The sequence below is a fragment of the Cavia porcellus genome, unplaced genomic scaffold (genome assembly GCF_034190915.1).
Source record: "Cavia porcellus strain 051 isolate PalLab524CR breed Dunkin Hartley unplaced genomic scaffold, mCavPor4.1 scaffold_26, whole genome shotgun sequence".
Lineage (NCBI taxonomy): Eukaryota > Metazoa > Chordata > Mammalia > Rodentia > Caviidae > Cavia > Cavia porcellus.
This window is the reverse complement of record NW_026947509.1, coordinates 33,763,291-33,790,203: the sequence shown is the minus strand read 5'-3', so window position 1 is coordinate 33,790,203 and position 26,913 is coordinate 33,763,291. Positions and strand designations below refer to the sequence as shown.

The 26,913-nt window shown below is 48.9% G+C and overlaps 1 protein-coding gene across 4 annotated transcripts in view; it reads left to right on the top strand.

Moving 5' to 3' along the window:
* Eif4e2 (eukaryotic translation initiation factor 4E family member 2) overlaps window positions 1-23,782 on the top strand; it is a 28,347-nt gene extending 4,565 nt beyond the window's left edge. For 2 of the 4 annotated variants that reach the window (XM_003474591.5, XM_005005716.3), the window contains exons 2-7: window positions 2,008-2,122; window positions 3,542-3,676; window positions 7,114-7,218; window positions 9,139-9,291; window positions 9,387-9,523; window positions 11,178-11,439. In XM_003474591.5, coding sequence (XP_003474639.1) covers window positions 2,008-2,122; window positions 3,542-3,676; window positions 7,114-7,218; window positions 9,139-9,291; window positions 9,387-9,523; window positions 11,178-11,250 — 718 coding nt within the window. In that variant the 3' untranslated portion in view covers window positions 11,251-11,439. Of the gene's footprint in view, window positions 1-2,007; window positions 2,123-3,541; window positions 3,677-7,113; window positions 7,219-9,138; window positions 9,292-9,386; window positions 9,524-11,177; window positions 11,440-15,681; window positions 15,758-22,025 lie in introns of those variants that run through there. The other 2 variants (XM_005005718.4, XM_005005719.4) reach the window with 2 other exon arrangements.
* The last annotated feature ends 3,131 nt before the right edge of the window (window positions 23,783-26,913 follow it).

The window sequence follows — 26,913 nt, the reverse complement described above, 5'->3', positions numbered from 1 at the left end:
TCCAAGGAGGCTGAATAAAGCTGGAAAATAGCAGCATTAGTGACAGCCAAGTCCACTTCTCCACCCTCTCCTGTACCATCCTCTTTCCCTCCATTGGTATTTTTTGTTTTTGTTTTTTCTTGTCTTAATGCACTCATAGCTTTTCTTGCATGGTTCCCATATAGCTGCCCTACAACCTGAGCCTGTGGTCTTTTCCTTGCCTCAGTGAAATGTTGAGGGAGAAATCAGCTCTTTTTTTTTTTCTTTTGGGTACTGGGGATAGAACTCATGACCTTGCGCTTACCAGGCAGACACTTATGCCACTGCGCTAGCTAAATCATCGGCCCGGGCTCTTATTTTTGAGTAAGGCCCTGAGGCCAAGCTGGACAACTACTGCTTTAGGTACTGGGAGTTAAAACCCAGGGCCTTCACACTGAGCTATTATTTCCAGCCCTTTCTTTAATTTTTTATTTTGAGATGGGCTTAGTCACTGAGTTGCCCAGGCTGGAGTGAAATTTGGCATCCACCTGCCTCATCCTTCTTGCATGCTAGGACCACAGGCATGTACCACCACACCCACAAAATCTTGGCCAGGGTAAGTATGGAGTGGGTCCTGGCACAAGGCAGTAGCCGCTGAGTGTCTCCTACAGCTCAGGCAGTGATTTAGCAAAGCAGGCTCTCTAGCACATGGCTGGTTCATCCTGTGTCATATTTACTGCACACTTTGTGTTAGGCACTGGGGATTCATGGTGGAAAAGGAGAAAAACCTACAGATGTAAAGTATCCTATGGTTTGTTTCTATATCTGTGTAGGATGTTATTTGGGTACAGTTGGAGCAATTCTGGTCCCTTTGTTGAGATTTGCCTAATTTTATCTGATTATATAGTACATAAAATCATGGAACCAGAAAGATTATTCTGGAGAAAATCCATGCTGAGCGAATGGTCTGGCTCACTGTTTCGTTTTTCCTTTTCATTTAACATTTATTCGGCATCTTTTTGTCCTGAGTGCAATGATGCAAGACACTGCCCTGAGGGAACTCAACGCCCAGTAGAGAAACACAAGAGGAACAGCACCTCAGGCTGCAGGGTAGTGTTTGCAAGTGGCCCCAGGTAGGAATACAGGTTGCTGGAGGAGTCAGAGTCTAGATAAGAGACTTAGGTGTTGTCCTGGTACTTTATTCTGGAGGGTGGGCGCGTCAAGTCTTCAGGATGAAATGAAATGATCAGCTATGTTTAGAAAGGTAATGACTCCACAGGATGGGTACAGAACAGAAATCTATGTTAGGGAACCTGTTTCAGGACTTACTGTAATTAAAGTAACAGAAAAGAGCATGAGTGTAACAGTGGCAAAGCCTGGGGGAAGTGGTAAGGTAAGCCTGGAGGTGGTCCAGATGGTTGAATTTTTAACCTGTTTTTTTCCCCGGTGGTAGTTGGGGTATTTACCGGGAATCAAACTTAGGACCTACAGCTGGGAGTTTAGCTCAGTGGTGTAAGCGTCTGCTTGGCAAACTTGAGGTCATGAGTTCAATCCCTGGCACCAAAAAAAATTGTCAACCTTAGAACCTCACACTTGCCATGCAGGCTGTGTGCCACTGAGCTAAATCCCTGGCCTCCTTTAACTTTCATTCGTAGTGTCATACACAAACTTCTCTCTCTGTCTCTCTCTCTGTCTCTCTCTCTCTCTCTGTCTCTCTCTCTCTCTCTCTCTTATTTTTATATACTTCTCATGATTGACTATTTTTGGCAAAGAAATCAATCTCGTAAGCTATTCTATTGTTCAGCTTGTTAGAAAACCAAAAGACTGTTTTTTTGTGGGGCTCACAAGTTAGCTGATGGGCATTTCTTTTTTTTTTTTTATCTTGTTTATGTCTGTATTCTTTTGTTCTCTCGTCTCAGCTGTGTCTCATGGGCCTGTATGTTGAATGATCTTGGGCTCCTCATATGATAGTTTGCATGGCCTTGTAGCTTTATTAAGGTGCCAGGAATCAACTTGGTCATCAAATAACAGTTTTGCCATCCCATTCAGCTTGAAAGATGATGACAGTGGAGACCATGATCAGAATGAAGAAAACAGCACACAGAAAGATGGTGAGAAGGAAAAAACAGAACGAGACAAGAGTCAGAGCAGCAGCAAGAGGAAGGTATGTTTTGTGCTTAGCCTCACTTGTCTTGTGGAATATTTATCTGAAAGATACCAGGTTAACTTGATAGTCTCTTATTTTCTAATATCTGGATTGTTTTGTTTTGTTTTTTGTTGAGATAGGGTTTGGCTTCGAACTCCTGGCAGTCCTCCTGCCTCAGCCTTCTGAGTGCCGAGATTATAAGCATGCACCATCACACTTGGCTGGTTTTGTTTTCAAAAAATGATTGTGAAATTCCTGGAGTTCATTATGGGCCTTAGACTTTTGCTCTTCCTAGAAGATCATGAGATGCTGACTTGATTGTATCAGTCTTTTTACCTGGATTACAGAAGTTATTCCTGACATTAGCTGGGCTGGTAGCTGCTTCAGAAGCTGCTGCTAAGTAGTTCAAATCGTACATATCCCCTAAACTTTGAGGCTCTTAAATCAGTAATAGTCTCAAGTTGGAAGGACCTTGGAAAAGAGAAAATTTAGCCAGGGGTATAATTCAATGGCACAAGCATCTGCCTGACAAGCATGAGATCATGAGTTCCATCCCCAGTACCGAGAAAAGAGAAAAAAAAAAAAAAAAAAAAAAAAAAAATATATATATATATATATATATATGGAATGAAAGATAGGTGAATTGGTTTTTTCCCTTGAGACATCAAGGAAATCATTATTTACTCTAAACTATTGAGTACTCTCCAAACGCAAGCATTTTTCTGCTAGGTGCTGAGAAGACCTGCAGGTGAATGTGCCTGTGGGTCCAGGACCTTGTATTTAATAATGGCAATTGTAGCAGTCACAGACATTTATTGAGGATGCACCCTGTGCCAGGCAGGGAGCACTGTACATCTGCAAATTGACTTGATCCTCTCAGCAGTCCTGTGGGGTGGTTCTTATTCTTCCTGTTATGCAGATAAGAAGCCGAGTCGTAAGCAGGGTAAGCAGCCTGCTGCTCCTAAGTAATGAGTGTCACAGAGAAGGCAGTGCTGGGGCTGAGATAAAATGGAAACATAAATGTCTGTGATGTGCCTGAGGTGGGGGGATTCCCTGGAAGGCTGAGGGAGGAGGATTGCGAATTCAAGTCCAGCCTGGTTAACCTGGCAGCTGTCTCAGAATTACAAAATGGGCTGAGAATGTAGCTCAGGATGAAGGTTCTGGATTAAATCCCCAGTACCACACACATGTACATAGCTAAAAGTATTAAAATAATACCTATGGTATGAAGGAGAAAGCTGTGAACATCCTAAGAACCAGATAAAGTGTCCTAGGAGTTTAGAATCATTTAACACACTAAGGAAATTGACTGTGTGAGCAGACTCTTGGGCACAGTGCAAGGAATTGAGGTATCTTAATTGTGGAAGTGATAAAATGTGACACAGTCTCAGCATGTGACAAATGCCCAGGGCGTCACCTACCTTATTCGCTTCCCAGGCTGTTGTCCCTGGACCAGCAGAGCATCCCTTGCAGTACAACTACACTTTCTGGTACTCCAGAAGGACCCCAGGCCGCCCTACCAGCTCGCAGAGCTACGAACAGAATATCAAGCAGATTGGCACCTTTGCCTCAGTGAGTACTCGGTGGTTTCATGGAGTGTGCCTTGGTAAGATGCTTATGCCTGTGCTTTGTCATCTGTTTGCCTACCTTCCCAGGAACCTGCTTAATGCTCTGGTTTTCTTCCTTGAGTAACCTTAGGCCCATGGTCAGTTTTTCATTCCTAGGTTTCTCATCGGCTGTCCATAATTAACAAGTAAGTATCGACAAATCTGAGAGCAGTGGTTTTGAACAGAAGGACATGCACATAAATGATGCATAACTGCATGTTCTAAGTAGATATAGAGTCTTAGTGTACACAGTCACATGAGGGTACAAGATTTTATAGTAAATGATGTCTATCCTCATGAAGTTGGACAATAAAGTTAAAAGCAAAGTTTGAAATTTTCTTTTGTATTTAAGAGCTTCCTGTTAAGATTTTGCTAAGATAGGGATTATGCATAAAGTATCATCCATTTTCATAAAGAAAATGAAGTCTCCAATAATTGCTTTTGTGGCTGCTGTCGTACTAAGTGTTCAGTTTTAGCTCACCTTCCCACAAGTGATGTGTTTGTGAGCCTAGAGACTGACCGCAGTTAACACCACTCTGGTTTGTTTGATAACGATCATTACCTCTGAGTGCTGTACGTTCTCTTAAACTTACTAAGATTTTGTCTTGTTCAAAATGCAAAATCTGGAAGAGAATGCGGTACTATAATTGTAAACACTACAATAAGCTAATAAAAAAGAAGGATGCAGTGAGTGATAGAATTGTTTAGTTTCCTTCAGTTGTTTTAGTAGCCCTATTGGGTCATGTTTTACAAATGGAGCATGTCAGGTGCGACACAGCCACACTTGACTCAGTTAAGCTGGGATGTGCAGTGAAACTCGGGTTTGATGGGCTGTGAAAGTCAGATTCAAAGCCCAACAGTATACCATACCGTGTGGCACAAGGTTACAGTATTTACTTTCTATTGCTTGTTAATCACATACACACATTTCACTGGGAATAAGATTGTCTGCTTAATGTGGATCAGCAATATTGCTTTGCCACATTGGTATGGTTTCAGCCTGGTGCAAAGGCCTTGTTTGGTTGGGTTCTGCTGCCTTGTAACTGATAACTTTAGGCTTCTTAAAAATATTCCAAATGGCTTGTGCATTGGTCCATATTTGATTCAAGCAATGTTGAATGAGTTGAAGGATATAGTAAGGTTCTAAAAAGAATGAAGGCACAGAGACTGGTGAAAAGGGGCAAGTCTGATTATTTTTGCTACAGGGTAGCCCGTGGGGCTGCAGGAAAGGCATGTGGCTGCTATTTTCTTATGACTGGGGCAAAATACCCAGCACCCACAGCTTAAAGGAAGAGAGCTTTATTGTGGCTCCTGTTTCAGTTCATGGTTGGCCAGCTCCAAAGTGGAAATGCTGGGGTAGGAGAGCCCAGGTAGAGGGCAGATATTCATCCCATGGCAGCCAGAAGCAGAGGGGAAAGTGGGAGGAGGGAAGAAGACACCCCTGCCTCCTAACAGTCATTGATAGCAGCACTGTGATCCAGTCACCTGCTGAATGCACCACTTCTGAACACTATGTGGCTTTTAGGGGACAGTCTAGATGTTGGCCATAACAGCATAGCTAGAGCACCCTTGGCACTCCTAGGGAAAAAGGGTCTGTGCCATCTTGGCAAAAGCTGCCTTAGAGCACATGGGCTGAAGAGTGAGCTTAAAAGATTTGAACAGATGATAAGAAACGAATTATTGGTGGAGTAAACAGTATCATTAAACTTTTAAAATATCCACGCCTTTCTAATATCCCTGAACCCATCACAAAAGCCACGATTACCTACTGCATTGGAATGCCAGACAGCACAGGTAAAAGGCAGTTATTATGTTAGACAGAGCTGGTGAGAGGCTTGGAAGGTCAAAAAAGAAACTGGACTGGATGGTATGTTTTCCTAAAGGATTCCGTTAAATTACTTGTAGCTAGGAGTACAGTGTGTCTTGCATTTTTCTTTCTCTTTCACAAAAAAGCCTGTATGAATTAACCCAGCTCATACAAAGAGGGTTTGTGTCTTATTTTTCTCTTGGTCGCACCTATGGTAAGTGCTTTGTCATCAGCACACCCGTGAGTTGATGCACCTTCAATACTCACTGAATGCTGGACAGTGTTTAAAGTCTGTGCATGAAATTCAGGACATCAGGTGGGCTGGGCATGGTGCCCTCCCAGCACTCAGAAGACTGGGTTAGTTAGGTATTATAGGCACCTCAGGGTCCACAACATCTTGTGCACTTGCGCTGAGCACTTGATGGTGTGAGGCATTGCATTGAAGTCCTGTGAATGGCCTGTTCTTCACCTATTCCCTCATATTGCACTTCCAGAGAAGAATTTGGGACAAGGCCATTTCATGCAGCCTAGATCACGTTCTCCTCGCTTGCTACCCAGATCTAGAAGTTTGACCAGAATCTCAGCCCACACCCGTTGTCCACTACATAGCTCTGATGTTGGGCCCCCTGTTGATTTAGTCTCCTCAACATGGTGTTGGTGAATACAGTGAGCAGTCACTTCTCAGACTTCTGGTGTGTTTTTCCTCCCTTCTGCTGTGTGCCTCTCTCTGCTACTCAGCAGGTAGCAGTGTACTCTGCAATACAGAGGGTTACTGTCTCCTGCCAAGGCACTAAATGAGGCCAGTGTGATGACTATAAATAAGCATACATTTAAGAGAAAATAAGACTAGTTTTCTAACAATTTGAAGCAGAGGCAAGGAAAAAAATAATTTTTCTAAGGAGAAAGATTTAAGCTAGATGTGGTGGCATTGACCAGTATTGCCAGCACTCAGAAGGCTGAGGTAGGATTGCCGCAAGTTCAAGACCAGCCTGGGCTACATAGTGAGTTCAAAGTCAACCTGAATACAAAGGGAGAGCCTGACTCAAAAACCAAAAACAAACAAAAAACAAAAAAAAGTTAAACTATAGCTGAGAAGCTAAGTCCATTTGGACTGCCCCAGCCTTATTAGCAAGAGCACCCTGCAGCAGTAACGTGGTTGCTTCTGTCACTTTGCTCAGTGACCAAGCAGTACTAAAGTGGTTTCATTCCAGCTGACACTGTGTTTGCCAGTTCAATGATTTGGTTAAGAATTGGTTTGGTTCCAAAAACTGCATTCAGGGTGAGGCTGTGTGGTGCTTAATATAAGTCACCTTTTTGCAAACCGCTGGTCCTCCTCCTATATGTGACAGTTCCCCTGCATCTCTGATGGCAAGTGTGGACCCATGTGAGGAGTCTAGCATTTCTCATCTGAGGAGGTCATTCTTGTGTTGTCAATAATACATTGTTCTTTAGACCAACTGTGTAACATGCCTTTCCTCTAGCCGTAGCAGAGTGCCTTGCATGCCTCTGTTCTTAAGTAAATCTCAGACCTTCAGGTGCACTCAGAGCACGAAAGGAGAGTTACATCCTTGTGCTCTGGGGTCTTCTCCCTGCAGGTGGAGCAGTTCTGGAGGTTTTATAGCCACATGGTTCGTCCCGGGGACCTGACAGGACACAGTGACTTCCATCTCTTCAAAGAAGGAATTAAACCCATGTGGGAGGTGAGGACTGATGGCCTCTGCTTTGCTTTACTGTTTTCTTGGTTTTTTCCTTTCTTTTTTATCTTTGGCCAAAGTTAAAACTATTTTTAAAGTCTTCAAAACTGTAATACTAGGGGCTGGGGATTTAGCTCAGTGGCATAAGCGCCTGCCTTGCAAGCAGGCAGTTGTAAGTTCGATCCCTGGTACCAATAAAAACAAAAAAGACCAAAAAAAAACTGTAATACTAGCTGAGTGCAGTGGTGTGCTTCTGTAATCCTAGCATTCAGAAGGCTGAGGCAGGAGAATTGCTACAAGTTGGCCAGCCTGAACTGCATAGTGAAATCCTATCTCCAGAGGAAACAAAGCAAAACAAAACTGCAACATTATTGGATATATTCTGGGAACCCCTAGGGAAAAGCAGTAATGCCATTGTGTGTCTGCATTGGTTGATTGGTGCTGGGTGGTTTTTTAATGATGGTGTTACTACCCAAATGGTATTATTGCAGCATTAAAGGGTGGATTTTTTTGTTTCATTTTTAAGTTGGCCTTGTCCCCACAAAACTCATTTGTGTGTATGTATAATATTTTTAAATAGTGTCTCCAATGTGAGAAACCAAAAGTGTAAAATAAGGACCAAATGTATAATAGATACTGTACATATCGTACATAGATATTGTACATATGATAGATAATAGAAATAGGGAAAAAGTGCTCAAATGGGGAGGGAAACTAGGGAGGGGGAAGGAAGGAAGGGAAAAATAAAAACAAAGCCTTTTTTTTTTTTTTTTTTTGAGGGTACTGGGGATTGAACTCACGAATTCATGTTTGCCAAGCAGGCACTTACACCTCTGAGTTAAACCCCCAGCCAACAAAAGCTTTTGTAAATAGAGAGAGAAAGAAAGGTTGAAGGGAGAGTTAGAGGAATGGGGAAAAATGAATCAAAATGTATCATGTACAGATACAAATTCCCTATGATCAGTGTGATCATAGTGTATACCTAAAATGCACCAATGAACTTAATTTAGAAATATTTATACACTGGGGATATAGCTCAGCAGCAAAGTACCTGCCTGACAAGCACAAGGTCATGAGTTCAGGCCCCAGTGTATACGATTTTTACATGTGGTTTAAGTGGTTGGAAATAAAGGCAATAACTCGAGACCCAGAGCTAAGCTCTGGCCTCTTGCAGAGCCGTTCTGTCATTGCCTCCATGAGCTTGCATGAAGTCTGCCTTCCAAGCCTCATCCTCGTCATCCCCAAGTCCTCCTTTCCTTGCAGCAAGCCCCTCTTTGCACATCTCCGCCTCACAGCCTGTGCACACATGTGTTCTTCCTGGTGCCCATACCGTGTGCTTGCACTTTACCTGCCTATTTGCAGCTATCAGCTTCTGGGTTAACCCACCGCTCGGCTCTCCAGCAGCCTTAGTCTGTCTGCGTGGCTGTCACTGCTCTCCTGTCTGTCTCTGCCACTATGGATCGGAGTAGACATTGGGGCTTCTTGACAGCACTTGGTACACAGTGACACTCAGTGAACTTTTATTAGTGAAGCAATGGCCTCTTTCAAATCTGACAGTACTTTAATTCCTAAAGTAGTTCTGATAACAGCATTCCTTTAGAAAGATCTTTGTGACCATCTTTTGAAATAGCACGTGCTTGGGCTGGGGATTTAGCTCAGCAGCATAAGCGCCTGCCTTGCAAGCAGGCAGTCCTGAGTTCAATCCTCGGAACCAAAAAAAAAGAAAAGAAATAGCATGTGCTGAAGATCCCTTTGTTTTTCTTTTTCTTCCCAGTTTCTTCTCTCTTTAGTCCTAGCATCGATTTTTTTTTTGTATAAATTGCATAATCCCAGTATTCAAGGGGTTCTTGGCTTTTCACTGCTTTAATGTAAGAGAAGCAGCTGTGAACCAACATTTGAATGTGAACATTTTCTGCCTTTTTATAGGACGATGCAAATAAAAATGGTGGCAAGTGGATCATTCGGCTGCGGAAGGGCTTGGCCTCCCGATGCTGGGAGAACCTCATCCTGGCCCTGCTGGGGGAGCAGTTCATGGTTGGGGAGGAGATCTGTGGGGCTGTGGTCTCTGTCCGCTTCCAGGTAAGCACCTTGGAATCCGTTCCAATCCGTTCCCACGTTGCCCCGCTCCCCTCCCTGCCTCTAGTCTGCTTGCTAATGCCTTCGCTCTCCCATAGGAGGACATTATTTCCATATGGAATAAAACTGCCAGTGACCAAGCGACCACAGCCCGAATCCGGGACACACTTCGGCGCGTGCTTAACCTACCTCCCAACACCATTATGGAATACAAAACTCACACCGACAGCATCAAGTACGTGTTGGGGGTACTGGGGGGGGGGCAGGCCCCTGAACTTAGCAGAAGTAGTTCTGTAGTGAGGCCCAGAGGCTCATGGTTGTGCAGAAGATTGGCTTATGGAGAGGAGGCAGACCTGACAAGCCAGCCCCTCTTTGCCTCAGCCACTCTGTGCGGTACTGTTGGCGAGGTCTCCTCCCCTATGCCGAAGGGTGTGTTGGGACAGAGCCCTTGTGCAGAGTCAATTTCACTGCCTATTCTGGCTTCATTTCTCCAGGCTGTCTGGCCTTTCCCATGCTAATCACTATCTGAAGGGAAAGCAAAGCATTTTTCTTTATTCAGCTGCTTTTTAAGGTAATTTCACCAAACAGTAAAGTCCTCTCCCCTACCCATCCCCTACCTTCCTTTTGCATGTCTGTTTAACCTCTCAGCTTCAGTCTGTTCTCTTATCCTGGAGATTAACTGCTTAACAGGCCTGATGCCGCCATTTGTTTGCATGTAGAGCTGAAGCCATAGAGAAGGCAGGGTGGTGTGTGAGGGAGGAGAATGCAGGGAACAGCTGTGACAGCTCCTCTGGCCTGGGCAGCGAGCACTCTGCAGGGCGAGTCACCAGCAAGCCTGCTCCTTTAGTGATCAAGGGTCAGGGACAAGCCCAGGCCATAGCGAGAAGCTTGTGGGAGTAAATGCCAGGATGTCTCCATGGGGAGTGAGAGCAGCCAGCAGGGGCCGGACTTAAGTCCAGTTGTCTCCGTGGCCACGAATCAGTCCGTGCCTTTGGCGAGTCGCTGTGCAGCTCTTGCTTCAGCTTCCCCAGCTAAACACTGGGGGACAGTAATGCTTTGCATTTGTGAGGAGGGCAATGGAATCTTTGTGAGCAGAAGTCCTCAGGGAAAAGCTCTTAGTAGGCCAAACATCATGCTGCTGTCATCACCATCGCTAGGAATGCCACCATCATGTGGTTCTTACTGAAGACCAGTAGTGAGCCCGGTGATGTGTTTGGCAGCAGACCACTTGAGAATCTCTTTCCCAGGCTTTGTGAGTGGGGTTGCTTCTGCCCACTTGGGGCCAGCCTCCCTGGCACACTGCTGCGGGTGTTAGTCTGTAGTCATGTGACTGGCTATGACCATTGTAGCCACCACAGTCCCTGGCCAGCGCTGGCCCCGGGGCTTGCCTCGGCAGCGGTGTTAGTGCTGTCTTCTTGAGCCACATCTGCCTTGTTCTCTGTTCTGGGGCACCGGTAGTTGTTGCCTTTCTGCCAGGCTCTGTCCAGGCTGGAAAGACCTGTTTGTAGAGTTCTCATTTCCAAGACTCTCAAGTTTTTCCCCACCCTCCCAACCCAGAGCCAGCTTCACATGTAGGTGAGGCAGGGAAGGAGGAGGTATCTGTGGTCCCCTCTCCCCTCTCCGTGGTTCTCCCTTCCTGATACCCTGAGCTGATTCATCCTGACTACTGTGAAAGCACACATAAGGCCTCCAGAGTCCAGCAGAGCCCACAGCCCTTTTCTTAGTCTGACAGCAGGCTGGCCTGCTGCACTGCCTTCTCCAGAGTATGTCTTAGGCTCCAGCCCTAGCACTGTGGGGCCAGAACACCCTCCTCCAGACCCAGACGCCGCCTCCCTCCTGTCCCCCATCTCTTTCCTCTCCCAATGAGCCACCTTTTGCACTTCCACTAGAATGCCAGGCAGGCTGGGCCCCCAAAGACTACTTTTTCAAAACCTCTGGAAGCCGCGGTTGAATGTGCCATGACCCTCTCCCTCTCTGGATGGCACCATCATTGAAGCTGGCATCAACGGAGTTCCTTGTTGTGTTGGTGTGCCTCCTGGAAGACCCTTCTGTCCCGGACAAGAGGAATGGAAGAGCATGTTGTGTTTGAGAAAGGCTGACTTGCGGCAGCTACGCCAGAAGCTGAGATCACAAATAAACGGTGCTAAACTAGCTTGTCTCATGCTCTTGCTCTTTATGGTGCATCAAGATGTGACCTTCGGACCGACTGTCACCATGCTAAGGGATGGCACAGACTTCTGTATGCAGGGTCATCTGGGGAAAGCAGCCTTGTTTCCAGGAGCCCCATTTCGTGTGGTGTGGTACGTGGTCCCAGGACTGTTGAGGTCTGATGTCCTGAGAGCCTGTAGTTCTCAAAAAGACCCTGTTCCATAGTGCTTGAATTCAGCTCCCATCTGATCACAGTGAAGACCAGCCAGGGTGGTTTCTGATTTGAGTTCTGCTTGGAAGTTTGTAAAGGGTGGGGAGAAGGATCCTTGGCCTTTGCTTTGCCGATTTCCATTTGCTTTTACTTTAGAGAAAGCTCTCGCTCAGAGGTAAAGCCCTGCTTCCATCTGTGTGTGGCCACACACATGCAACATCCTTGCTTTGTGCTAACGGTGTTCTCTGGTGCCAGAGCTGCCCAGGTTCAAGCTCGCTGCCAGCCTCCTATCTTCTGCTTTCCCTACAGAGCCAGGTCATCTTGTTCTTGGAGCTGGTCTATGTGCACAATCTCAGGGGTAGCCTTCCCTCCCCAGCCCAGGGTACGTGGGCCCCTGTGGGCGTGTACACCCCAGCCTCCTGTGAGCCTTGCGGCTGTGGCTTGTGCGTACTACAGCATGCCCTTTGGCAACTACCCTGCATGGAGAGCTTCTGCTAGCCTTGTTTTCTCTTAGACTTTCTGAGGAGTCTCCCTCCTCCACCGCTATAGGTAATCATTTTTGCATGTCTTGGGAGTGCCTCCTGCAGAGGATCCATGAAAGTGGCTGAATGGTCTCTACAGTAGCAGTGGCACGATACCACTCAGACTTACTGCGGTCTCCAGGGGGCCCAGGCTCCTAATCCCCCGAGCTCGGCATTGAGGGAGTGTCTGTGTCCTGTCTCCGTTTATTGCATCCCCCGAACTGATTGAAGTATTTAGAATACTAGAGATTTTCTGGGAAATGGAAAAACCCATTCTCTGCTTTTAGCCTCAATCAAAGAATGACCACTTCTGGCCCCCACCCGCCTTCCACCGTCTCATTACATGTGTTGACCTGAACTCCAGCTGCATTGTACTGCTCCAGCTTAGTGTCATCCTGCGGAGCAAGAGTTGATCAGGCAGCACCAGGCTGACCTTGAGGCCTCTCGGACCCCAGTCACACGTGAGAAGTCAGAAATAGTTGTGCATTAGTCTGCCGGGGCTGTCCATAGCTGTGCCCCTGCACATAGCTGAGCCCAGGCACAGCAAGTGCTGGGACTTGAGACTCCAAGGGAAAGGAAGGCAGTGCCATCAGTGGTCTCCCAGGGTCCTCCTGAGGTGAGGGCTGCTGAGAGACCAAGGGCATGTCTCAAGGAGGTGCCCAGGGTCTGCCTAGCACTGCCCTTCAGCTTGCTCTTGTCGTTTCCAGCGTCCTTCATCTTGGTCTTCTTAGCTGTCCACACCCCCTGCTGTGACTGCCTGCTGCACCCCAGGCGAGCCGTGGAGCTTTGTGCTTATTTAGTCCTGATCATCCTGGAGACATGGAGCTCAAGAAGGAGGGGTCTTGTTCGTGTCATGGCTCCTTTTAATGAGGCCAGATCACACTTGAGTTTTCATCAAGTTTTGTCCTTACAAGTGTCAAGCAACTTGCTGTGTCCTCTGCTTTGAGGAGGGATGTCATGACAGCCACCATCATGGGGCCTATAGGATAGAGCGGGATGCCGGCTGTGTAGACAGCACTGTCTTGTGAGGAGACTGCTCTGGGATGGGAAGAGAAGGCAGGCAGCTTCCTGGTGGGACTGCAGTGCTGGGCAAGCCTGACCAGCTGCCTCTGCAGTGAGGTGAAGGTGGGGGGGCTCCCCTGTGCTCCACCACAGTGACTGCTGTAGTTGGGATCCTTCACTGCGTCTAGAAGTTACCAATGTACAGGCAAGGACCAAGCCAGCTCCTAGCATTACCACTGGTCTGGCTTGTGGTTTTGAGCTGCCCCACCATGCTGCTTCTCCAAGCCCTGAGGGAAGTAAAGGTTGGCAGGAAGCAGTGGGCTGACTGCGTGCGTGGCTCTGAGCCTTGCAAGGTTGGCATGGTAGAAGACAGTGCCGTTATGCAGAAACAGGATCTCTCTGCTCTCAGAATTTGCTTTCTGGTAAGTGAGCTGGACAAGCGGACTGTACAAGGCCCTTTGTAACTCTGCCATTGGGATCTGCTCAGAATCCCCTGTAGGCTGTATTAGTCTCGGTGATTTTTTTTCTGTTTTTAGAAATTCCAGTCATCTGACATTTGTTAACTTGTTCTTTCTTAATTAAAAAAAAAGAAAATTCCAGTATTCCCTAATATACCTGATGCCAGGGTAGAAAATAGCTAGTCTATTCAGACTCACTGGCCTATCAAAAGAGTGACCATACCAAGGTTTTCACCAGCTGTTTCATTACTAGGAAATCTGCAAGTAAATTTCCAAACCCAGGTTCTTCACACTGAGGCTTCAGGTACAGGAAGGTTGTTTCCAGGGGAACTGAGAGAGCAGTTTAACACCGTGGATTTGAGGGGGCTCCGAAATCCACTTGAAGGATCTTGACTCAAGAAGCTACTTGGTTTAGGTTAGTGTGGTAGGTGCAGGCTTTTCTGGAATCAAAAAGAGCTGAAGCATCAACGTAGCTGCCTAAGTTTTTGTTGAAACTTTCTTTATTGTTTAAGGTAGAATTTAAAATTCTGTTTTTAAAAGAAAGCTTTCCCAGGGGTCACTGCCCAGCATTGGCGTTTGCTTTGGCCGCATCTTCATTTGGAGTGCAGAGTAAAGTTGCCTTCCAGTATCACCCACGGGCTTAGAGTGCATCTCGTCACCATCTCTCCAGGAAAGGCTGCAGGACACACGTCCTGCTGAGGAAGTTGAGTTTGGGGAGCAACAGAGTCCAGCACACTTGTCTTCACATTTTGTCCTCAAGCCAGTCAGCTGTTTTAGCAGCTTGGGTGATGCTCATGGAAGAAACTATTGTCTTACAAGCAGTTACAGATGCGCCGTTCAGAAGAGAAATTCTAATGAGATGGCTACAAGTAATGCTTAGAAAGATGAAGTTGGATCTGTGTCAGGTCTCTCCACGTAGTCCCTCCTTATAAGAATTAATCAGCCAATTCATTTGCAGTGCAGGGGTTGTACCCAGGGTTTTGCTGCACATGCTGGGCAGATGCTTCACTGCTGAACTATATCTCCTAGGCCTGCTCTTTTTTTTTTTTTTTTTTTTATAGAAGGTATCTGTGGAAAGCTTGGAAAAAGGTGTATTTTAGTAGTCATTATTAAATGTATCATTAGTAATACGGTATATTTTCACTCCACGTGCTATGTCATGAACTTAAACCAAGAATGAAGTAATGGTAAAGAACTTCCTGTTTAGAAGCCCTGGATTTTATATATAATCTGCAAGGAACTTAATGCTTCAGGCCTAAAAGGGTGAAAGTAACTCTGGGCGGAGCACCTAGTGCCTAAGGTGTCATCTTCGCCTAGTTCCTTTCTCCTGCAGTGCCCAAGGCCTTGCTGCTGGACACTGCCTACAAACCTCCCTATCCTTTCTGTCTCGTTTCTTAACCTTTCCTTTGCCCAGTTCCCAAATTGAGTTACTCTACATGCAAATCACATTGAGCCTTGTTTCTGCCGTAACCTCCACAGCTTCACTTGTATAATTATTACACAAGTGTTTAAAAAAAGTAGAGGGAACCTGTCGCATTGAGAGCCCAAGTCTGGAACCCTGCAAGCAGAGAAGGTGTAAGTTCTTCATTGTACCTCTCGCAGCAGCACCAGCAGCAGCAGCAGCGCAGAGCTGTTGGGTGCTTGGCTTTGCCCTTGGGGCAAGGCCTGATAGAGATCATGGTTTTCACCACCTGTTCCCGGAGACTCCAGGTGGAGGAGGCGGGGATTTGCTCTTGCCCCTGCTGCAGAGTTGGACATGTTTCTGGGCTTGACTGAGCGTCAGCTCTGACCTCAATGGCCTCCTGTGGCGTTGCTACAGGGGCATGGTGGCAGATCCTCCAGTAAGGAGGGCCACGCTTCCAACACGAGCACAATAGAGGCAGGGCCAGCTGCCCACCCAGCAATAAAATATTGGGAGCCTAGCTGCTCAGTCCTGCTGCCTTGGCCCCACATCCTAGGGGACATCTGGATGGGAGGCGGGTGATGGTGTCTGCTCTCTGTAAAAGCGTTTGATCTGAATGTGTTGTTGTGTTTTTTGTCTCTGGTTTGCCAGGGCCTGGGAGGAGTTTCATGGCCTAGTGAACAGCAGCGGCCGCTGATCGGCGCTCCCCCTCTGTCTCACACTCAGGGTAGGGCCTTGTCTACCTTCTCTGTAACCCCATGATACACCTCAGCTGGAGGGATCCTCTCCCCACAGGGACGCCCTTGCCCTTTGACCCCAGCCTTGCCCCTGCCAGCATCCAGCCTCCCTGACCAGTCCCATGTCTCCTGATGGACCCTCATTTTGCCTCATTATGCGTCTCACCCCCACCTGAAAGTGACAGTGGGTCTCAGAAATCCCTTATGCTGACGTTTTATCATGGCTCCGAGCTTTTTTCTGGTGGCTCTAATAACACCATTTTCACACTGTCTGCTGCAGTTCTGTAGCCAGAAGGGCAGTCCCATAGGCCCTGACTAAGTGAGGGATGTGTCTCATTTGCTGGTGGTGTCTGTTGATTATGCACAAATAGTGCTGTAAGTTCAGACTTCGAGCAGTGCAAGTAAATGGGCTGGAGTGCACTTGGTCACATAAGAGACAGGTGCAGGCTGCACTCCAGCTAGAGCTAGGGCATCACAGTCAGCTCAAGGAGGACGCAGGGCAGCATCCACCTTACAGACATCTGTGCGCACGTCCATGTCTGTCTCTGGCACGGGAAGTAGGTGAGTTTATTCAGTATGAAAGGGAAGGATGAAAGGCCAGTGTCTTACCTGGGCCACAGAGGAACGCCTGCTCCAAGCTACCAGGCTGCCACCCCACCACCACCACCACCCCACCACCACCACCTCCCCACCATCCCTGTTTGGGGCAGCAGCTACCTCACAAGTCACCTTCCCAGGAAGAAGCCTGCATGCCTCAGGTTGGCTGGAGAGAAGCGCCACTGTGGGGCAGATGCTGGTGGCCGAGGGTCTGGGTGCTCTGTGGCTCCAGTGTGACCTGGAGACAGCAGTTGCAGGACCCCTGTGCATGTGGGCAGTGCCCCCACTTTATAGTCTGCCTCCACTACTGTACATTTAGTCTTTAGGTAGCAGTTCCAGATTTTCAAAAGTAGTTTATAAGTTGTAGAATTCCAAAATGTAGATCCGTGTCAGCTCTGGTAGTGTAAGTTCCGAACCTGCAGGCTGGATACACACTCAGAAGCACAGTGATGTGATGGAATTGTGTTAATAATATTACCATCTTAATTATTTTTAAGGGTTTTTTTTTTCTTAGTATTCTCAAAGTTGGGATGAACTGAGTGTGATAAGAAAATTTTGTCATCATTTAATCGAACAGTGTATTTTACTTTTTTTTTTTTAATCTGTACCGGGGATCGAACTCATGACCATGCACTTACAAGGCAGGCACTTATGCCGCTGAGCTAAATCCCCAGCCCCATATTTGACTTCTTTGTACCTTTTAAAATTGAGAGCCAAGAGCCAGGCATGGTAGTGTATACTTGTAATCACAGCATTTGGGAGGCTGAGGCAAGAAGATCCCTGGGAGTTTGAGGCCAGCCTAGGCATTGTAGTAGTACAAGGCAAGTTTATATTGTGAGATACTGTCTCCAAAAAAAAAGGCAACCTGAGTGAGTGGCACATGCCTGTAGTCCTAGCACCCAGGAGGCTGAGGCAGGAGGACTGCCATAAGTTCAAGGCCAGCCTAACTTATCGGGCAAGACCCTGTCTCAAAAAAAAAAGTTACAAAAATTGAGAGCCAGACATGGTGGCATGCACCTCTGATCCTAGCATTTTGAGGGGATGAGGGAGAAGGATTGCAAGTTGGAGCCCAGCCTGGGTGAATGACTTAGCAAGACCCTGTCTCAAAATAAAAACGGGCCAGAGCTATATTTTAGTGTGAAGGTCCTGGAGTCACTTGTACTTGACAAGTGGGAAGGGATGAGATGTCTCAGTTTCCATGGAGAAAAACCCTTCATTTGAAACAGAATGGAAGAAAACTTAGAACAGCTCCCTCTCCACATAGCAGGCACTAAATCCCCCAAGAGAAAGTGCCTTTGGATTGCTCTGAGTAGTTCTGCTACTCGTGTGATCACTGTTGTGCAGCCTCTGGCAGCCCACGTCTGTCTGTATCTGCCAGGTACTTGATGGCCCAGGTGTAGCTTCTTGAAGCGCAGACTTGGGAGTGCGGAGGGAGAGCCTGGCTAAGACCCTGTGTCGTCTCCCTGGTGTAGGCTGGCTTCATAGGACGGGTCCGACCCTTTGACTGCATCTGCCACTCTACTGTCCGTGGCACTCCAGCCTCTCTTCCTCTGTTTTTCTCCTGAGGAGGTCATGCTCTATGAAGAAATGGGTAGAAAAACTACTAAGTTTTTGAGTGCGGTGGTGCGCACCAATTACCCTACCTCGGAGGCTGAGGTAGGAGGATAGAAGTTGCACCACACAATGAGTAGCTTATGGAGTAGCTTAGGAGGGTAGAAGTTGCACCACACAATGAGTAGTGAGACCTTAGCTCAGTGTAAAATAGAAAGGGGCCAGGATACAGGTTGGTGGTGCTGTGCTTGTCTAGAGTATGGGAGGCCCAACACTTAATTTCCAGTAGTCAGTCAGTCAATCAATTTTAATGCCTCAAAGCCTTTTCTGCATTTATTGATAATGTCATTACATATGACTGTTGGTATTGTAAAACTATTTTATTGGACTTCCCTTACAAAGGGGCCTTGCCCTTTGGCCATGGCTTCAGCTAGAGTCACAGCCCAGGAACACCTGGCTGTCTACATGGCTGGGCTGGCAGGCACGGGACAGGGACCCATGTCACTGGGGAAACGCAGCAGTGTGGCCCCTGGGTGGGAGAACAGAGGCAGAGATTTGCCCCTGGGAACCTAGACTGAGTTTGCGGCTTTACTGACAAGGCGAGGGAGAGAGGAAGCCAGAACTGCCCTGAGCAGACGCAGCTGGCAGAGGGCACCTGAAGCAGCCTTCCCACCCTCTGAGCAGACTCCTTGCCAGGTGCTTCTGCAGAGTGACTCCAAACTCTGGATTAGGGGGTGCTCTGCCCTAGTGCCTCGCCTGCCGGTGCCGCCTGCCATGTTGACCCCTGCCTTAGCATGGGGTTTCCGAGGAAGAATTGTGTCGAGATATGCAGAAGGGGTACACTTCGAGGCTGAGCAGGTAGACAGCCATTTCAGAGAGTAGGCCTTGTTTTCTCGCTGTATCAGGCAGTGTCATTAGAAGCCAGTTTGGAAGAGTCTCCCATCCAGAAGACAATTCTTTCACTTTTTTCTTTTTTGTTTTTTTGGTACTAGGAATTGAACTCAGGACCTTGCACTTGCCAGGCAGGCGCTATACTACTGAGCTACATCCCTGGCCTTCTTTCCCTTTTTTCTTCACAGTACTGGGGATTGAACCTAGGGACTCAGTGTATGCTAAGTACTTTAGTTAGCCATGGTGTATATTCCTTTATTTTATTTTACTTTACTGAGACAGGGTCTTGCTATGCAGTTCAGGTTGGCCTTGAGCTCACTTTGTAGCCCAGGCTGGTCTTGAGCTTAGAACAGTCCTGCCCCAGCCTCCCAAATGCTAGGATTATAGGCATTCACCACCATGCCCGGCTTTATTATTATTTTTTAATGATTGGTTGGTTGATTAATTGAAGTGAAGTTTGCTGTTTCCCAGACTGGTCTTAAATTCATGAACTCAGGCAATTCTCCTGCCTCAGCCTCTGGAGTAGCTGAGATTTCAGGCATATGTTACACACCCAGCAAAAAAGAACTGTCCCACCTCCCCTGGGAACACCCATGTCCTCTGTGGTACACTGAGGGTAGCGCATGCCTTATCAGCATGGCCAGAGCCGACCAGGTGGCTTTCCGGAGCTCACAATGGATTCCTGGATTTTAGTTCGCCCTGAAGAGGACAAAAGCATATGAAAAGGGGAAAAGCTCCCGTCTTCCTCCCCAGGTCTGCAGGCCCGCTTTCCCTGTCTGCTGCCCCTCTGCGTTGGGTCTGCAGTGAACCCTAGGCCCCCAGACTGCAAAAGGTGGGCCTCAAACCAGCTGTTGTGCCAAGCTGTTCTCCCACTTTTTTGAGCAAGCGGGACCACAGCCACAACCCTCTCGGCCATCATCCTGCCACTGCCTATCCCAGCAAGGGCAGTCACTCACCCTCCTGCTCTTTGTTGCCTGTTCACTCCAGAAGCTCGTAGGTGGATTCTCCTAGCTTTTTAACTTTTCTCCACATTTTGCAAGTGGACCTCAGAATTGTAGGACTTCCTAGAAGGTTTTCAGATGGTAAATAGGTCTCCAATAAGAACAGAAACTGGAGCAGGTGCTACATATCCAAGTGGGCAGCGTGGGAGAAATCTGCCTACCATAGAGGAAAATTGTATTTCCGGCCCAACCTCAGGATAGTACAGGAATCTTTCAAAAGATCAAATGAGTAGGGGCAGGGAAGCAGCTCAGCAGGCCCAGCTCCTGCCTGGTAAGCAGGAGGCCCCGAGTTGGATTCCTGGTACCAAAGAAAGAAATTTTTAAAAAAGATCAAATGAGCTGCTTGTGGCGGTAACTGGCCTGAGGATCCCTTAGTAGCCCCCAGAGCTGGTTGGGTACTTAACTGCTGTCTCCCTTAGTTGGGTAGAAGATTCCTCCACAGTCTCCCATGACCCTGCCTGTGCACCCTCCCCTCAAGTCCCTGCCAGACCAGCTGTCCAGGCATCGAGGGTGCAGGGGGTGGGGAGGAGCAGAGCCCACTCCCTGCAGGCCCACCCGTGGTGCTCGCATCCTCTGCTGGCTGCTTGTGGCTCCTCATAGCAATCTGTCCTTTTGAGGTTTTTCACCATCTGAGCAGTTTTTTAATACCATTGCTCTTTTAAAGTAATAACCACCATTAACTGTGTATTCAGCCTTGTGCTCTTTGATGAAAATGGCTGAGATGCCCAGATGACCCTAAATGAGTCACTTGGGCAGGCGCATAGGCACCATTTAGAGATCATCCATTTCTTGGTGGCCAGGTCACCAGGCAGCTCTCCTCCCCGCAGTCCTTGTCTGCCACCACCTCTAGGTGCAGGGCTCTGGCTCAATGCCAACTGCTGTCACCACCACCCAACGTACAGGTGACGCTTTCCCTGTCTTCAGTTTTTATTTACTCTGGACCTTTTTCCAGAGGCTCAGTTATTTTTAACAACTTTAAGATTGGTTCCTTTCAGAGTTCCTTTAAATCAAAACGGAAACAGTAATGACTCTGAAGCCAGCTGAATGAGAAAGTCCCCATCCATACCCATAGAATTAAACCTGAAGCCCCAGATAGCACAGCTGCTGGGTGACCTTTGAAGTCCCTGCCGGAGAACTCCTGAGATACTGGGGCTCGGGTCGTGACATGCATTGCTGAGATGGCACTGGCTGCTTGGGAAAGGCTCACAGTGGGTGTCAGACTGCGTCTGCAGAAGGTGACAAGGGGCTGCGCGCCCCTTCCCCAGCCTCCTTCAGGACTCAGCCGAAGAAGCCTCAGTGTGCGCCGCCTGGATGAGCAGCTCCATAGGGTTTTGCTTTATTTTTTAGGCAGGTTCTCACTGTGCAGTTCAGTCGGGCCCTGAACTGGCTATCATCCTGCCTCAACCTCCAAAGTGCTGGAATTACAGACGTACACTACACCAGCATCAGTTCCATGTTTTAAACCAGGGCCATGGGTGGGTTTTGTGTATCACATGGCTTAGTTAGTGTACAGGTTGCCGCCGTGGGCACCTTGAAGCCCTGTAGCATACGTGTATGCAGATGTGAGTATATAACCTTATTTCTCCCCCAACCTCCCCAAAGGTAGCTGTGTGTGCACACTGCTCTGGGGGCTGGCTTGCTTGGGGAGGTAGTTTTTTTTTTTTTTTTTTTTTGTCTTTTTCGTTTTTATTGGTACGGGGGATCAAACTTACGACTGCCTGCTTGCAAGGCAGGCACTTATGCTGCTGAGCTAAATCCCCAGCCCCAGGAGGTGGGTTTTTTGAGACAGGGTCTCCCTGTGTAATCCAGGCTGGCTTTGAACTAAGTAGCTGGGGTCAGCCTCAGAGTAACCCTCTTGCCTTAACCTCCATGGGGTGTCACTGTACCTGGCCAAGTGCCCAGCATTCTGCTCTCCAGGCTGTGAGTCCATCCCGGGGAGCTTTTCCATCAGTAGAAGCTGCTTTTTCTTTTTCTGAGCAACATAGTGTTACACTATGTCACTATTCCACATTACTGTCTCACCAGCCCCTTTTAGTCTGCACCGAAGTGGCTGCGTTCATTTGCTGTTAGAACCGCCCCCGGAGTGAAGTTCTGGCCAGGGAGGAGGCAGCTGCTGTTTGGATTAGGCTGTTGAGGAAGGGGGCCCCAGGATGCGCGTGTGCAAGTGTCTGGCCGTTGCTGCACTGAGTGCTCTGTTTTCTCCCATTTTCTCTTCCAGGGACAATTCAAGTTTTCGAAATACAAAAATCACATTGTGAAAGTACATGAGCTGGCAATAACCCTTTTCTGTATGTGTGTTTGTCTGGATGGACGGGAGGCCTCCCGCCAGCCATCGGCTGCTCCTGGCAGGGCACGCCTGAGCCGCGTGCACCGTTCCTGGAGGACCGCTGCCGCCAAATTCCCCGCCACCAAAGGCCTCACGCAGCCGCAGAAGAAAGAAGCCGTGGCTGTAACAGACTGCTGCCCACCTGTGAACCCGAGCCATCTGCAGGCTGCGGTATCAGTGTTACGGTGCGTGCGGAGGCGGGGGCCCAGCGCCGCCCTCAGCCCTGCCCCAGCTCTCCCTTCCTTGTCGAGCCACCAGTCCGGATGTGCATTACGGCTGCGGCAGCGACTGCCCAGGTTGTGGTGCACGCACCTGCCTAAGCCCCGGCTTCCCTCCTGTGGGACCCCGCCTTTCAGGCACTGCTGCACTTAGACCTGGGCTGGAGTAGGCTGGGTCCCTTGACCTCTGACGCAGCACGGGGGACAAGGCTGCAGCGCAGGCCCGGGCAGGATGGGAGCCACGCTGTGGTGAGGAAAGAGGGACGGCAGGGCTGAAGAAAGGGCACGCTGGACGGCTTGACTTGTGTGGCTGTGCCTGCCTATGGTGGCGGGGACCCCACCTCCAGGCTCCATCGTTCGTGCTGATTGTAGCCCAGGACCCTGGGCAGGCTCCCGCCAGCAGGCTTTCAACAACCAGACCCTCGGAGGGGCTGGGGCCTTGGCTGTGGAAATGTGGAGCCAGAGGTCAGGAGAGCACCTGGGTCCCAGGAAGTGATGGACAGCAGCCTCCAGGCAGCACTGGGGAGCGGGACCCTGGGACCTGCCACTGCGTCTGTCCTGGGATATCTGCCACCTGTGGGTGTCTGCCTCGGCCCCAGGCCTGACAGGGACAGAGAGCAGCAGGCACCCCTTGCTGCGTGCAACTCACTTTCTGCCAGCTTCCCAGCGCCTGAGTCGTTTGGGGTGCTTTCCCGAAAGAATCTGAGTGCAGAGGCTTGAGGTGAGCTTGGGCTGGAGAAGCCGGCGTGGCAGCCCTGAATGTCTGGAGAGGAGGAGGAGGAACCGGAGCCACAGGGACTGGGGATCTGCATGGACCCGGGAGGCCCCTTTGCCCCAACCTCCCATGGCTGGAAAATTCCAAAGAGATCGGACATTTGGATTTGCCTTCCTTTGGGTATCCACCTGAATGGATGGATGGATGGATGGATGGATGTGTGTGTGTGTGCGCGCGCGCGCGCACGCGCGCGCGATTGCAGTGAATATATGAGTGAGGCCTTTGTAGGGCCTAGTGGTTAGGTATAGTGGCCATGGTTTTGCCTTTTTTTTTTTTTTTTTTTTTTTCCTGTCTCATTTGTTCCATTAGTCTCTGATGTTTCCTAGAGCTGCTCCCCACGCCCCTGCCTCCTGATCGGCGTCAGAAGCGGAGGCAGACACGGTCGCTGTCCCCAGCTCTAGAGACGGATTCCTGGAGTGGGTGTTGGGAGCTGCTGACCCCAGCCCCGCGGGGTTTTCCCTGACTGTCCCCCAGTCTTCCCCAGGACCCTGAGAGTGGCAGTCATTTCCCGCCCAGACAGTGCTTGTGGTCCGTGGTGCTCTGAGAATGGATTTCCAGGAATTGGACAGTGGGTTGGACGGGGCTCTGGCAAGCGCGACTCGGGGCTGCTACTTTGCGCACGATCCTCCCTGGTAATAAACAGAACTGTGAGCACAGGCTGTGGCCCTGTCTGCGTGGGGCTCGGGGTGCAGGGCTTGGTGCACAGCTGAGGACTTGAGTCTGAGCACTGTGCTGCTGAGCACGTTGGCAGGGATTGCTTAGAAACTTTGCCAGTTAGTGTTAATCATCATTGTAAGTCAGTGCACCTTTTAAATATCAAAATATTGCTGTTTATCCTGCCTGGGTTTAGAGTAGGGAAATAGAAGTGAGTTCCGAGCCTTATGCGATGAAAACCCTCCCCGCCTCCACTAGGATCCCTTACATTACGTAGCCTAATCGGGCCCCTCATGGCCAGTGCCCACGGAAGGAAATAGCTAGGGAGGCACTGCTGGGCCCGGCTGCCACTCAGCTCCCTCCTACTGTCACGAGTTCCCAGGGACACAGAAGAATGGCTTGCCCCAGGTTAGAGGTCCAGGTTGAGGGCCCTGGGCGCCCTGTCCTGGGCCTCTGTAAGGTGGCATGCAAGAGAGGTGAGTGAGGGAGCCAGCAAAGGGCTTGGGTCCCGGTGACCTCTTTAGGGAGCCCTCATCGTAACCTTAACTTCTGCCAGGCCACACCTGCTGAAGAGGCCATCCACAGCCCCACAGGCTGGAGACCAAGCCTTGAATGCACAGCTTCCCTAGGCACTTAACCTGTGACCCAGCATTCAAGGAGGCCAGGCAGGAGGATCAGAATTTCAAGCTTAGCCTATAATCCCAGCACTCTGGAGGCTGAGGCAGGAGCATCTCTGTGAGTTGGAGGCCAGACTGAGCTACATAATGAGTTCAAGGCCCGCCTGCACTGCACATTAAGGTGCTGTGTCGAAAGAGTGGGGTGGAACGTGATGGGACTTGATCACTGCAGTCCTGCCAGCCGCAATTAGGCCATCTACACGGGAGCTTCCAGACCAAGCTGCTGTGAGGTTTTCACCTCCCAAAGTGAGTGTCAAGACCCAGCAGTCATCTGGGCCACATGGATTCCACTAGCTCAGGCACTGTACCACCGGGCAGAACTTGTGATGGCAGGTCACTTAAAGACAAGGGTCAAGTGCTTGTCCAACAAACACTGCAGGAAGTAATTAGGAGAGGCGAAACTGTGGCCGGTGTGGTGGTACACAACTGTCAGCAGCACTTGGAAGGCCAAGGCAGAAGGAGCGTGAGTTGAAGGCCAGTCTGGGCTACATAGTAAGTTAGCCTGACCTGGTCTACAGTCAGACCCTGTTTCAGAAATCCAAAAACCAGGCTCAGAGGCACATACCTGGAGTCACAGCACCTTAAGAGGAGAAACAAGTTCAAGCCCAACTTGGTAATTTAATGACTCAACATTTCATTTCTGTCTATATTTATTTATTTTCTTGAGACAGGGTCTCACTATGCAGTTCAAGCTGGCCTTGAGCTCATTTTGTATCCCAGGCTGGACTCAAACTCAGCAATCCTTCTGCCTCAGCCTCCTGAGTGCTGGTATTACAGGCGTGCACCACCACCCAGCTCTAAGACTCTCTAAATTTTAAAACAGGCTGTACAAAAAAAAAAAAAAAAAAAAAAACAGGCTGTACAGAAGCCCTGGGTTCAATCCTTGCCTCGTATCACAAAGAAAAGAAAGAAAGAAAGACACAGTACCTTCTTCAGAGTTCCTGCTAGCCAAAGCCAAAACAGTTTTGAGCACAAAATAATGACAGTAACAGTGTCCATGAATTCAAACTAAATATATAGGTATTGAGTAAATATCTGAGGAACAAGGAATAGCCATTCCCCCCAAGAATTCCAAACCTAGAAGAAATGCAGGAAATAGCATAGAAATCACCATTAAAATACCCTACTAACCAGTGTCCAGTAAAGACTGATGAATGCTAAAAACAAAACTTGGGGCTGGGGGTTAGCTCAGCGGCACGTGTGATGTCATAAGTTCAATATCTGGTACCAAAAAAAAAAAAAAAGGAAAACTTCAAGGAGAGCTGGGCATGGTGACTCACACCTGTGATCCCAGCATTTGGGAGGCTGAGGCAGGAGGACTACTGTGAGTTTGAGAACAGCCTGGGCTACATAGCAAGACTGTCTCAACCAAAAGAGAAACAAAATTCTAAGGAGAAAAAGGCTCAAGGGACCACAAGTGGGGAAGAGAGCCCTAAAAAGGGAGCCATGGGCTGCATTGCCCTCCCAGGGTCACCTTGAGGGGCTCAGGTTTGCACCAGGTAAGTGGCTGGAGTCCAGATGAAGAGGGCATTGGGCCTGGTGGTACACACCTGTAATTCCTATTTGTGGGAGGCTGAGGCAGGAAGATTGCCTTGAGCAGGAGAAACAACACCTAGCACATCCAGGGAGGCCGCTTTGGGGCCAAGAAGCACTTTCTGACCCTCTGAGCTGCTAAAGCCTCGTGGGGGTGTGCCCAGGGAATGGCTGCAGGGAAGGCCAGTGGGCCCTTAGGGCCCTGGGGACATGGTAGGGTCCCATGGGATAGTCCAGCCCCTGCCAATTTGGCCAGGAAGGTACTAAGCGCCCAAGTACTGAGTGCCTGGCTCCTGGGAAGTGCATACCTATAAAAGGCTGGGCCCTGGGGCTGGGGCTGCACAGTGCAGCTGCCAGGAAAGGGTGGCTCAGAAGTCCCGTAGGCCAGGCAGAAAGTTATGCAAGGCCTCAGCACCCTGCACCTGTTGTGCCCCACTATGGGACCTGGAGCTCGGCTCCTTGGCTGCCTGCTGCCGCCCTCTGGTCCCTAGGGACACCCCTCCCTTGTGACCCTGCTTGCCAGAGTGCTCGGCACTCACACTGGTGCTGCCTCTCTGCAGCTATTTTAAAATAGCCAGGTGTGTAGGTGCCGCCTGTAATCCCAGCCCTCAGGAGGCTGCAGCAAGATCACCAGCAGCTGGGGCTACTGAGATCCTATGTCAAAATAAAACATGGCTTTTTAGTTATTTCAAAAATCATGTAATAAAATGTAATTTAGAGGATAAAAGAAATGTGTGGGGCATGCCTGAAATCCCAGCACTCAGGTGGCTGAGGCAGGAGAAACATTGTGAGCTGAAAGCCTGAACAGCATAGTGAGATTCTGCCTCAAAAAGACAAAAAACAACCCCAGCACTCAGGAGACTGAGGCAAGAGAATCTGCAAGTTTGAGACCAGCCTGGGCTACAAAGTGAGCTCACAGCCAG